This window comes from Parus major, chromosome 7 (genome assembly GCF_001522545.3).
Source record: "Parus major isolate Abel chromosome 7, Parus_major1.1, whole genome shotgun sequence".
Classification (NCBI taxonomy): Eukaryota; Metazoa; Chordata; class Aves; order Passeriformes; family Paridae; genus Parus; species Parus major.
The window spans coordinates 18,063,365-18,076,727 of NC_031776.1; the positions used below are offsets into that span (position 1 = coordinate 18,063,365).

The 13,363-nt window shown below is 37.0% G+C and overlaps 1 protein-coding gene across 7 annotated transcripts in view; it reads right to left on the reverse strand.

Annotated features, from left to right (window-relative positions):
- MYO3B (myosin IIIB) overlaps positions 1 to 13,363 on the reverse strand; it is a 207,186-nt gene that overhangs the window by 96,260 nt on the left and 97,563 nt on the right. For all 7 annotated transcript variants that reach the window (XR_002001994.1, XR_002001995.1, XR_002001996.1 and 4 more), the window contains 7 exons: positions 12,926 to 13,040; positions 12,448 to 12,574; positions 12,095 to 12,305; positions 10,868 to 11,015; positions 10,460 to 10,613; positions 7,880 to 7,968; positions 6,207 to 6,336 (listed from right to left, as the gene is read on the reverse strand). Coding sequence is in view for 4 of the 7 variants with exons in the window: in XM_019007566.2 (XP_018863111.1) it covers positions 6,207 to 6,336; positions 7,880 to 7,968; positions 10,460 to 10,613; positions 10,868 to 11,015; positions 12,095 to 12,305; positions 12,448 to 12,574; positions 12,926 to 13,040 (974 nt within the window). In the remaining 3 variants the exon portion in view is untranslated. The remainder of the gene's footprint in view (positions 1 to 6,206; positions 6,337 to 7,879; positions 7,969 to 10,459; positions 10,614 to 10,867; positions 11,016 to 12,094; positions 12,306 to 12,447; positions 12,575 to 12,925; positions 13,041 to 13,363) is intronic.

Consider the following 13,363-nt stretch of genomic DNA (forward strand, 5'->3'; position numbering starts at 1 on the left):
AATACTCTGAAATGAATATACAAGATCTAGCACAGACTCAGATACTTATTTTCCACCCTCTACATTCGTCCTTTAGATACAATAATCCCTTAATGCAATTATTTTGAAGGAGTGGGAAATTTAAGCACATTCTTTGTTAAGAACACACCAAACAACATTATGGATATTCATATAAGTATCTGAATATTCACAAAGTTATCTGCTCTCAAAACTCACTAGAAAGTTTAAAAGCAATGCTCTTCTAGGATTTGATCTTCAGAGCTACTGAATGCTTCCAGTGACATACTAAACATCTTTGACACAGTTTGACCTTACAGCACACAGTGCCTATTGAAACTCTCAAATAAACTACTCATTTAAACAATGGTATAATGTTCTCTGAATATTTCTCTGTTTTAATTCTGTGTATGATCCACAGTGAATACCCACAGTCTACTAGTTAATATTAAAAAGAGTAACATATTTTATGTGATCTATCTTTTGTTTCCTCAGTATGAATAGATTTTGAATTTAATTAGTATACAATGCAGTGTTAAGATTAATTACTATTCACTACTGGGAAATAATGTTCATTATAGGATTGAGAAGTTAGTCCAGAAACATGAAAATTGGGAAAGGTATCTCCTCTCTTCTGAGAAAAAGGTAAAGAAAAACTAGTCTCAAAATTTGTTCTAGAGAGATTGGTCTATTATAAATCAAAGCAGAAAATTAATTAACATCTATTCTTAAACTTGTCCACTTTACTTTTATTAGAGTTCAATTTGCAAGCACATGGGGACAAAAAAAAATATGACCCCTTGCTCATTTTCAGTACAATATAATCTGAGAAGTCTCAGATTAAAAACCAGCACAGTTCTGTTTGCGCAACACCCTTTACCAAACATACCTCTGGTAAATCTAACTTGACAATTCTCAGCTGCTGTGCTTACTGCTGTGTGCAATTCCAGAGATTCACTGACACTATTTATAGGGAGTTATTCTCAACAGTAAATAATTGTTATGCTTTATATAAAGCTTTAGCAGGACTGAGACCTTAACTTTGATCTGATAGATGGTTCTGTTTCTAGACGAGTTCCATTTTTAGGGCTACTTTAGAGCATTTTTTGCATCCTATTGCTAGGAAGTATTATAAATGTACTGCATTTGTCCTGTGATCCAAAACCTTAGGACACTAAGAAAACCTTAGGACATGAAGACAAACAAACACTCAACTGTAAAATGCTCAAGTGGGGGAACTCAAAAAAGCAATCCATCACTCTACCTCCCAAACTCAGTTAAGCTAAAATTAATTGAGTTTACTGATGTCCCACATCTGCAACCAAGTAAAGTTCATGACTGTTATGCTGCACAGCTGTCTTAAAGCCTCTGTTTTCATACAACTCACTGGCAGTTAGAAGTATGACAGCCTCCATGTTCTGAGTGAAATACACAGCTTCCATTAACTTTACCAAAATTCTTATAAAATATAAATTCTTATTCATTTTTAAGTAGAGATACTGTAATTACAATGACTTTTTCCAATTCATTTGACTTAAGAGTGTCAGATCTCTTAAAGGTGAAAATACTAGCATAAAAGTACCATTATAAAAAGATTTTATTGTGGAATAAATTAGTAGAATTAAAATGTATTTGAGCCTTTGTTTCTATTGTCATGTATAGAATTAGGAGGAAAAAAATACCCTAAATTCAAATGGAAACATGCAATATTTCAGTGAATGACACAGACCAAACCGAGAGACCTACCACTACTTTTTGCTAGAGGAAGGATCTGTGCTCAATAGGAAGGCACAATATCAAACAAGACAGCTCAAACCACAGTTCTACTCAAAACAGAGACAAAGCACTTATGATTTCAACTTGCTAAGATTACACTCCATGTATGCCCAGTAGTACCTGTTCATGGGACTGAAATGCAAGAAAATCTCTTTCTTTTGGTTTCTGACTCATCACAAGGAATCACATGGTATCACAGTTACACACAAGTTAATACTGGAGATAGTACTCTTTTCACCAAGAACTGATAAAAAGCAGTTCTCTAAAGTGATTTTGCAAAAGGCCATAGTTCTTTTGTTTTTCAGATTACATAAAGCTGTCCCGAAACATTTTTTTTCGCACTCTCTCTTACCACATGGTTCGTTAATTGTTTGTTTGGTTTGGTTTGGTCAACAAACATACACTATTTATATTTAGTTTTCATCTGAGGTTTGTAAGCAGAAACTCAAAAGCAGAAATAACACAGATTAAAAATCAATACTGAGGAGAGAAAATGACCTTTAGACAGGTGAATTATAAATAATTTGTGTTTGAAAAAAAATTCTACTTTGGACAAAAAAATTACCTTGTGAAAACATGACTAACCAAACCCTTCATCCCAGTTGTGAAAACTCTCATCTCAATTCTCTTTGACAGATTATGCTTAAATATATAGGCATCACAAACAAGGACTGTTTATTACAAATAGTATATTGATACTCCATTACCCTAATGCATTAGAAATACCCAATGATACAAAATGATTAGGTGTGATGTTGCTGTAGTGGTACTCAGCTTTGTATTTCTTCTCTGTAGCCAAGCAAAACCCCTACTGAACCTCAGAGCAAGGACAAGGATGTTTTGCAGCATCTCTGCTCTTCTGGTGGGAAGGCTGGAGGATTTCCCTTTCCCTCCCTGCAGAAGACAACTTTCTCCCCCATCTCAAGTAAGGACCTAAGGCAGAGCAGAGAGACCCTGACAGAAGTTCTAAAGGTGTGTGAGTCATGGCAAGGACAAAGTCTTCAGAGATTGTGTTTCAAGAGTAGAAGACCTTGTTGTGATGCAGCTTTTCTACGAAGATAAAAACCTTGGGGTCATCTGCCCAAGCAATTCAACAGTACCATCCCTTATAGGTGATGCTGCAAAAATTGTCTTATATTGGGATAGTGAGTAAAATGGTCTGACTCCTCAAAGGTGAATGTACCAAGGCTGTCCTTAACTTTTCCAACGAAAATCCTCTATTATTACAAGGGGACTTTATTTTCTAATTCATGTGATTCCTTTTCTCTCAGATGCTGTAGCAGCAACAGTGATAAACAAAAACCAGAAACAATCAGGAATACATTCTACCTAAATGGGAACATGCATATTCAACTACAGTAGTGGCAGCACAAGAAGCTGTGTCTATAGAAAAAAAGTGACAGATAAGGAAGCAATTGGGAGAACTGTTACGTTAAATCAGAATACATTCATTCAGTTTTGAAGGTAGCTAGAAAGTGCAAATTTTGAAACAAGCCTAACATGACTAACTTTCCACTGAAAGATAACAAGCTGTATATGCTACAAAATTAGCTCCAGAATGTTTAAGTTCCAATATCTCATATGAGTAGTTGCATACTCTATTAACGATAAATTACTATTACAAATGTATATTTAATGCCCTGCTGTTAATTTCTGGCCATTTAAACTGCGCAGACCGCTACTGTGAAATAGAAGCATTTGTTAAGAGGGGATAAGTGTACTTGATAAATTACAGGGATTAACATGATCTTAAATTAGTAAAAGAATTTAGCTTTTTAGTATTTATTTTCTTGATGCTGCTCAGTTTTTGACAGCGGAAGATATGACAGTTATATAAATATACTTCAAACAGAGGATCATCTCAGGGTGGGAAAGGCATCTTTTCGTTCTTTTTGGTATTTAAAAGAACTACAGACCCACGATTCCAGTCTCGCATTCCCTCTCGCCTCTGGGATAGCACCACCCAGTGGCTGCGACACGTATGGGAGACCGCTGCTTGGTTAAACCCACCTACACTGCACATTCCAGAGATAGTTGCAAGCAGATGCGAGAATGTGCTGTCATTCATCTTCAAACAAAACACCACACATACTGGCAGAAGGCCCATTTCAAGTCAGAGTTACCTGGAAAGATGGAATATGGCTCCCACGTAAATTAGTAACTTTTGCTTAAGTCAGTAATTGACCAAAAGTTGGAGAAAACGGTACCAAGTATAAATCTTAATCTGTATTTTTTCTGGTTTGCTTTAGGAATGAAGCACATGTTGAGTGGAGGGAAGAGGGCTAAGAGGCAGAGACAGAGTACAATGGGACATATACACACTCACTATTCTTTTGTTTACAAAAGCATCTTTATAGAAAGTTAAGAGAATGGCATTATCTTTCTTCACTGAGCAGATGAAGCAGCACTGCCAGCAATGCCTTCTGTTCTCAGCCAAACCTTTCATTTATCTTGCAAGCTGCCAAAACTAAACCTGGCAACAATCTGATTTTAGAACACAGAGGCCCCAACACAGGATGTGAATGTCAATTATATCAGACAGCTGGAAAAAAAGACCAAAATCACAAAGGCTTTTAAAAAATAAAAATGACGTAAGAACTTTAAGCTATTCTTATAAAACCATGCACAGATGCACATGCACAATAATTTTTTTCATCAGGATGTCCTGTACCAACTTGATAAATACAGACACACTTAACTTGCTGTTAACTTGTGCTCTTCATGGGAAGGTAAATGGAGGGAGAAAGCATTCAATTAATGTAAATAGGAAACAAGGAAGGAATGTAAAAGACCTATAAAAGTAAGTAAAATACACTGGCATGATAAATGTACATAACTGCAATGAGAAGTATCTCTTACCAAACCTTCTTTGCATCTTAGGCAAAACACTCGAGTGCTGCTACTACTGAAAATAAGTCTATAAGGCCAGAAAAAGATGAATTTGCATGAATGCATCAGCATTCTGATTTAAAAGTAGCAATAAAATAAAAAGTATATTTGCAATAATTTGGACTGATAACTGGGACAAAGCACCTAATTGGTTTCATTCTGACAATAGCTCCAAGGTATAAAACAGCAAGCTAGGTGGGGAGGCACATTTGACCACACGTGAGCTTTCTTTCTTGCTTTGCTTGATTACAATCTCTCTTATCAATTTAACACAGACTCAAATGTAGAGTAGTAGTAGACAGAAAGATGCTCTGCTCCCCACTTGGGCACAAACCAATCCACCATCATAAACTATATTCCCTTCCATCTAAACTCATTATAGCTGAAAGGACAAGAAGATTCCTCACTGGATCGTCACCTTTCAGGGACTCTAAAATTGTCATCTGAAGGTGGGTAGTCGAAAGCAGTTCAATTACAGGAAAAATAACCCTTTAAGTGGAACCTGTCCTCTGTAGCATATAAATAGATATTATGATATCAATTTTACATGTGCAAAAAAAGCTCCAATATAATTTTCTCTCCAGACGTTCTTTTTCTACACAGAAATGTCAACAGAGGTTAAATGCATCACCAGATGCTATGACTGGGTTACTGACAGTCCAGAAATTCAAGGCAGAGAGCTGCTGCACAGGCAGAGAATTGCATCTACAGCCCATGTACAATAAACCTACACAGCACTATCTAATGTATCTACCAAATATTTCTACCTAAACATAGAACCTCATCTGCATATGTCAGCTCACAATAATTTTGCAACCTAGCACAATCCATTGTATTTATACTTAGTATTACATATTTTTCTCAACCATTATGAAAAAGATGCTTTAAGAATATAGAAAGTACTGAGAGAAATATTAATTGGCTGGCTTGTTTGCATGGATACTGCAGAACTACCATTTGCATATGGTACTGGCATTCTGGCATCTACCCATGGAGTAATCAAACTTTATCTTGCTGTTTTATTTAGCTACAGATTTGGCACTTTCATGTAGGTCGAAGTCAACAAGCTTTAAATCAACAGAATTACTTCTAGCCTATTAGGATATGACTTTTATAATTTGGAAGAAAGTATGTATTACACCCGTGCTTCTAAATAGATGGATATTACCTCCAAAACACCTTGATCTACATCACGTTATTTATGAACTGTAAGACATGGTACAGAACACTCTATTAACTGAGCACTGATCTTAGTAAAGGACTAAGAACTAGAAAGTCCCATATTTTTATCCTGCTCTGATAATGAGCTCTTGCCCTACACATCTGATAATCTCCCTTTCTCTGGAGTCAGGGAAGAATCTTGTTGCAAAAGATTCATTAAAGGAAAAGAAATCTTGAAATTAGAGAGCAAAGTGAAAAAAACACTCTGGAAAGGAGATATGATAAAATAATTGGAAAAAAAAGTTGTCCAGAATCAAGGAAGAGTTTGAGAGGAACAGGTAACCAAAGAAGTTACAATGTTAGTAAAGCTGTGCAGAACATACCTGTTTTTGTTAATGGGCTAGAAAACAGCTGCTGAAGAAGTTTGTTCTCTGAAGTTCGCAACACCACCACTATGTCAGCAGGAAGAGTGTCCCTGTTCTTCTCAAGGAATGCAGAGGCGTCATATAATACCTAGTGTGGAAAAACAGAATCAAAAGCTTTGACAAAAAGGGTTACCCAAAATCTGCTATGTTCTTTAAACTGTGAACAGTCAGGACGACCAAGTAGACCAGCTAGCTTGGTCTGACCATCAAATGAATTCTCTGCAAAGGACTTAAAAGGTTTGCTTAAAAGTGAACTATAGCAGTGCATTCAGAATGTAAACTGGCTATACAGAGTACCTATATTCATAGAATGCCACTGCATATCAGATTGGGTTGAATGGCTTAAATCCTGTTGTGTTATGCTTGGCCATTTAGAATGATTCTATGCATGATACAATGCAACAGAGACATGTCATTAAAGCTTAAGTTGATCATTTACGTGATGTAAGAAGTGGTTCTCAGGTGGTCACTTTCTATTGGTTGTCTGCATCAAACCTGTGATCTATAAGTAGACCTGCTAGAGGAGCAGTAATAAGTTGGACACAATGCAGGTACATGAAAACAGCTCCTCATGGCACTGGAAATCATATTAGGAAAAGAAAACATTCCTCTCTTTCAATTATTTTAACTGTTTTGATTAGAAATCAATGCCTGGATATTTGGATTAATTTAAGTATCAGTTATTTTTTAATTTTGTTTAATTCCAATAAATTTTTAGAGCTGCTTCATTATCACTAGCTATATTCCTCTCTAGCCCAATTTCCCTGGAGTCCATTAATTTACACAGAAATTGCATGTTCTCCAGCTACAAATAACTGGACAGTATCGTTTTTATTATCTGGTCACGTGGGTACAAAGAACTACCTAAGACTATATGAAATTTAATAGTTATTCTTAACAAGACAGAAAGCCTGACCAAAGTTACTAGAATATATCTTAAAATTTTGGAGTCTTATAATGATCCAGAGATGAGGCTTAATTGATAACTACATAAAATATGGTTGTTTCAATTTTGTCTCTGAACAAATATTTGGGCCTGAAATGACAAGCAAAGCTCATGTTATGGTGAAAACTGGATTGTTACTTCTCGTATAAAATAATATGTGAATGTGAACCTCTGAGAACAAAATAAATTAGGTATTACAAAGTACAAGAAAACATCTTTACTAGCAAGTCCCAATCTTTTCAATGCACTCTATAGGATTTTAAGTTCTGTTACAGATACTGGTTTACATTGCTTTTCATGCATATACTTTATATACACTCTCAGAGAGAGTTACTGTGGCATTCACATGCTGTTACTAAGCATGTAGCCTGCCCTAGATCCAGAGAGTCGCTCTTTTGAAACTACTCTAGTACTGGCATTTCTGAAGCCAGGTTTCTTGCAGAAAAAAGATGCTTACTGTCTACACAATCTGTGGAAGAGCCCTAAGGATAGGCTCCAAAATCGATTGTTACACATAAAAATTTCATTGTAGAGTGTATGTTTGCATAAACTTTATCATTTTTTCTATAAAAATGAGAGGGGGAAAAAAACATAATGCAGAAACTCTGGAAAAAACCAAATTATGACCATACCACTATTATCTGAATTAAAGATAAAGATAAAGATTAAAATCACATGACTTTACCTTTCCAGCATAGTGCTGAATACCAAATGAAAGTTCCACTCCTTTTGGTCTCCAAAAGTATTTGCATCGTAAGTTATCTTCAAATTTATCTAGACATTGAGAAAAGATGTTGATTTAAGTGACAGAGTGATTAACTACAATCTTCATCCTAATTAGTTTGCTAAATTGCTGCTCAAGAAGTCAGAACTGCTATAAACACATATTATCAGATTGCTCAGAAATACCAAGCTGTCACATCTGAATGGAACAGCTAATTTAAAACTAGCCCAGTAAGACTGTCTTTCAAACATCCCTGTTTGTGGATGCCTTTGTGCATGGAAAAATACAAAGTAGGAAGACCCAACAAGAAGATGTGACAATTTCTCACACTTCGCGTTTACTTATGTATATGCAGGGATGAGTTCATTTCTCATACATACGTACACTCAAAACTGTGCATGTCTCTCGGTCACTTAAATGCCTACTATTTATATTTTCTCTATCTTCCTTTCTGCATTCATTTAGTTTTGTGCATCATGGTTTAAGGATATGTTAATGTTCTCAGTCTGGAGGACTCTACAGACTCTCTGGACTTCTACAGGAGAAAAGAACCTTCTCTATAAAACCTCTTCTAAGGATACTGTCTGTTTCCTGTGATTACTTCTAAAGAGCTGACAGAAAAGGGAGCACCAGTTTCTAAGAAAAATGTCTTTTACAACCTGTGACTTTTTTGTAGGCTCCTTAGTATTTTGTAATGAAATTAGAGCTAACACTGAGGGCCCAGGTAGAAATTCCTGCCTGCTGAGCCAAGGAAACATCCCTGGAAAGAAGCAGGATCCAAAGGAACCCATGTTAATAAGGATTAGTGTTTATGCTGTGAAACTTGCTATTACACTAATTTACCTGAACAAGTAACTAGAGACCTGAGACCACAGTCAATCGATAACATTCTCTGTCATGCTGTGTATGTAAGAAAACATTATCAAAATATTTCTTCTAATGTTAGAATCTATTAATATTTTTGTTAGGTTTTCCTTTTTATTACCACTTAATTGAGCTTGTGTTTAAAGGAAAAATAACTAAGTTTGGAATTTCTGGGGACTGGGACAGAGTGGTGGAATTAATAATTGTCTGGCACACCTGGACAGGGCAAAATATCCCACTTTGCTGTCTGCTTGAGTGCTCCTGCTGTGCTGCGTACAGATCAGCAGTAAGGCCAACCAGCACTGGACCAGGGAAAGCACCTCTGGAAGTAGAAGTCTAATATTCAGTATTAACTGATTTATACAACTCACAGGGAGGCAGAAAACTTATGTACACCAAGGAGGACTGTTGAAGGTCCGCCCTGGAGTGTGCTTGTCCCTGCCGTTGCAGCCTCCGCTCGGAGGTTCCTGCTGCAGCCCATTTCCCATCCAGCCCGCCCGCCATTACCCCGTGAGGGAGACGCGGCCGAGCTCGCGCCACAGCGCCCCCTGCAGGCCCAAGGGAACCATGACAGCGCCCCCTGCCGGCGGTGACTGTAACCACACCAAGGGGAAGCGCCTGCAGCCGGGACAAGGCGCTCACTGCGGGTTTCTGCTTTGGTTGGTTGTCTTGTTACACACATACATATCTATAGACACATTAATAAAGAACTCTTATTCCTTTCCCATATCTTTGCCTGAAAACCCCTTAATTTCAAAGTTACAATGATAATTCAGAGAGAAAGAGGTCATATTTTCCATTCCAAAGGAGGTTCCTGCCTTCCTTGGCAGACACCTGTGTTTCAAACCAATGTTTTTCCATGGTAGAGTGGAATTAAACTACAGTATTTATTCTATCTGTAACCTGAATTCCAGTTTCAGCTCAGCCTAGCAATAGTGAAAAAACTCGTACATTTAGTGTGTAATTTAACTGGAAACTGTCATTTTTCTGTAACAGTTTGGGTCTCTGCGGCACATTCCATTGAAGGAAATGGAACTCTATTTCATATCACAGGGAAAAATGCAGCTCTAGTAAATAAACGCAAGACAACAGCTTTAAACATGGCATGCATTGCATATTTTAAGGCTGGCACCAAAATTTGTCAAAATAGATGTAAAATATGCAAGGAAATACTCAGCCAGATGGCACACCAGAAATAACACACACTTCCTATTTATGACAAGATAATCTGGAGTGAAGCAGTATTTTCTAATTGGATAAACACGGGGCCAGGAGCCTAGGAGGTCCAAATTTTACTTTCAACACGAATTCTACTCACAGGGTGGTCCTGGATACAAGATTCTACTATGTCTCAGACCTCCCTTCAGTAAATGGGGATAAATACTGCTTGATGTGCCCCATATACATGGACAAAATACAGGATATTTCCTTGTAACATTGAAAAAAAAATAAGCCCTTGACCCCTGATACTTAAGACAACATTTCCAGTTTTAAAAGGATAGAAAACATATAAGCAGAGAAAAATGATGAAGCACAATGAAAAACATACTTAGTATAGCACATGAAATGACACAGCCTCAGGACAACTAGGGTAGGAAAACTTGAATAAAGATGACACTGCACTTAGAATACATTTGTCATTTCCCAGACCTTTCCCAGAGTTTTACTTGCACATACCAACTAAAGTGAGGTCTGTTGCCTGAGGAAATCGACTTTCTTCATCTAGCAGAGACAGGAGACCCATGGGCTTCTGAAGGAACATATCTAGAAGTGGACGGTTGTCCTCATACTCCACTGTAGCGGCATCAATTCCCTCACTCTGATATTCCATCTGAAAAAGTCACCAGCACAGGTTTAATACTGAAACAGTAAAAGCAACATCATCATCATCATCATCATCATCATTAGGGCATTTACGATGCACAGCAATGCTCTATAGGCCACAACAACATTATTTACAAAACTTCAACAGAAAGATGTCATTATGTCACATTTAAATCACACAATCATTTTATAAAGTACTCCTGAATAAGATTATGGTGTAGGACTCTGGATTCAGCTAAACCTCAACAGAGTTGAATTTACCTGCTCCAGTGCAAAGATATGTTGATTGAAATAAAACTGGATCTGTTCATTTGCAATGTTTATGCATAGCTGTTCAAAAGAATTTCTTGCAAAGTTCTCAAAGCCAAATATATCTAGTATCCCAACATTCATCCCACTTTCAGCATTGCTGCATGTGAAAATACAAACAAAATTAATTATGAGCAACACCAAGTTAAAATAAAAATAAACTTGGTACCTAAGATTGCATAAATTATTCACTCTGCTGCAAAAATAAAGGAGGAAAAGCATGTGTGAACCTAAGACAACTTGTACATTTGCTCAGCATTGCTAAGACTTCTTTTCCACTTGCTTCTTGCAAATTTCCATGAAGAAGGCAGGAAAATCAGTAACAGACACTTAGCAGCCATACTCAAACAAGGGGTTTCAGTAGGCAGATCCCAAATAAAATCTACTGTGTGCTCCTCCAGGCAAAGAGAAGGTGTCAAGGTTTAATGGTATGTTTTTGCAACACTCATTCAGAAGGATAATTACCAAATCTGCTGCTGCTACGAGTTAGACTGTTAAAAGTCTATGTGCTAACTCAAGTACACTCAGTCACTACCAGAACTGCAAGAAATGGATGAGAATATGTCTATATGACATAGTGAAGTAGCAAGTAGAGATCTCAGACCAGAGGCATTTTCACATCACCTGAGAGGTTCCCTTGTTTCTAAAATCTCTACAGCTTCTTCAAAAGATCAAACCAGCCAGATCAGTGCCTGGCAATGAAATCATAAGGATGCACAATATAATATTTCTGTAATTATAAAAAATAATAAAAAAAATCACATCTCAAGTAGCAGCACAATAATAATATGTTTTCTACATTTACTACTTGCTTACAAAAGCAGGGAGACTGCGAGGACTCTGAACACATACTGAAGTTTTTCAGTGTACTTCAATTATTTATCAGCCTTTTGTACGATTTTCATGTTCACAACACAGGACGCATCTTTAAAAAAAATTGTACAGCACTTAAACCACCCAATTTTCATTGACTTCTGTAGCTAAATTCTATTCAGCTCTTCGAAAATGATGGGCTTAATGTCCTGGAAACAGGATTCAGTATCACAGCATGAAAGCCATTTTGAAGCCTTAGCCAAAATAAACACAGCACTCTTTCTGCAAAATCAAAAATATACAAATGGATGAACCCATCAGACATACGCACAGTAAGTACACATGATTCAGTGATGTGTAACTTGCCATATATTTTTATCTGGCTGAAGCAGCGTATTAATACGATTTACAATCCAGCTGAAGAGCCGGCCATAAAGTGCTTTTGACATGGCATCTCGCACGTCCACTGCTTTGTCCACGGTGTTCGTTCGGATAATTGTCTCCCCCCGTGTTACAACGCAGTGGGAGGTTAGGGCTTCTTGAAGCTCTTCTGACCCAATGCTTAGTAGTGCAGCAGCTAAAAGACAGTTGAAAAAGACACAGAATGTGATTCTGCAGTGGAAATCACCAGCATTGGCCAACTGCGACCATGAGCTAGTGACTATCACAAATAGAGTCAAATTACATATACAGAATTGATAATGTTAAAAAGTGTATACCATTATCTAAGGCTTCTGGGTTAGGGACCTCACTTTTATCTGTTTGGTGTTGTGAAGAAATAGCAGCAAACTCAATGTTTCCAGTATTTAAGATTCCAGTCAGTATTCTGTACACTGAATACACTTCCTGTAAAAGATGATGAGAAACACTTTTAAGGAATTCAGTTAGATGTACATATCATATTTAAGCCATGAAAGAAAAACATGGGCACTGGAATGGATATTAAAACTTATAGCTTTCTTTGAGATGAAGTTGTACAAGTTCAAGTAAGCTTCTATTTACACAAGAAGAAGTGCAACAGAACTCTCTAAGTACTAACTGGTTTTGCCTTCTGAGTGGGGGGCTTTCACAGTTCACTTCTGTCATAACAAGATTTTGTGGCTTGCAAAATTTTGTACATCCACAAAACCAAAGGGCAGCACAGGAGGTGGTTTCCCTAAATAAGGTAAATAGCGGTTTAGCAACTGAATCTCTTACCTCATCAGTAAATCCTATAATTCTAAAACAATGCTGAATTGCATCAAATTGTCTTCCATAGGAATCTTTAGTAACAATATCATGCATTACTCTTCCAGTTTCATTATCAATGTATCTAAACAGAGCGGGAGAAAGAAAGCATCACACTACCACATACGTCAATACAAGCTCCAGTGACTTAAATGCAAGAACCTCAGTAACTGGACAGAACATTTATCTCAATAACATTCAATTATATAGTTTGATGTTAATTCATAAGAAGCTTTTGTTTCTGTTGCATTAGCATCTGCTTATTCTCTGTTAATGTCTAGTAATGTTACCAACATTTCACACACTTCCTTCACCCAGTACAGATCAGACACACCCAAAGTACAAAAACCAGTTAAAAGTTTCCAAAGCATATTCTGTGTTCTTCCTGAAGCTGAAGCATTACGGTAA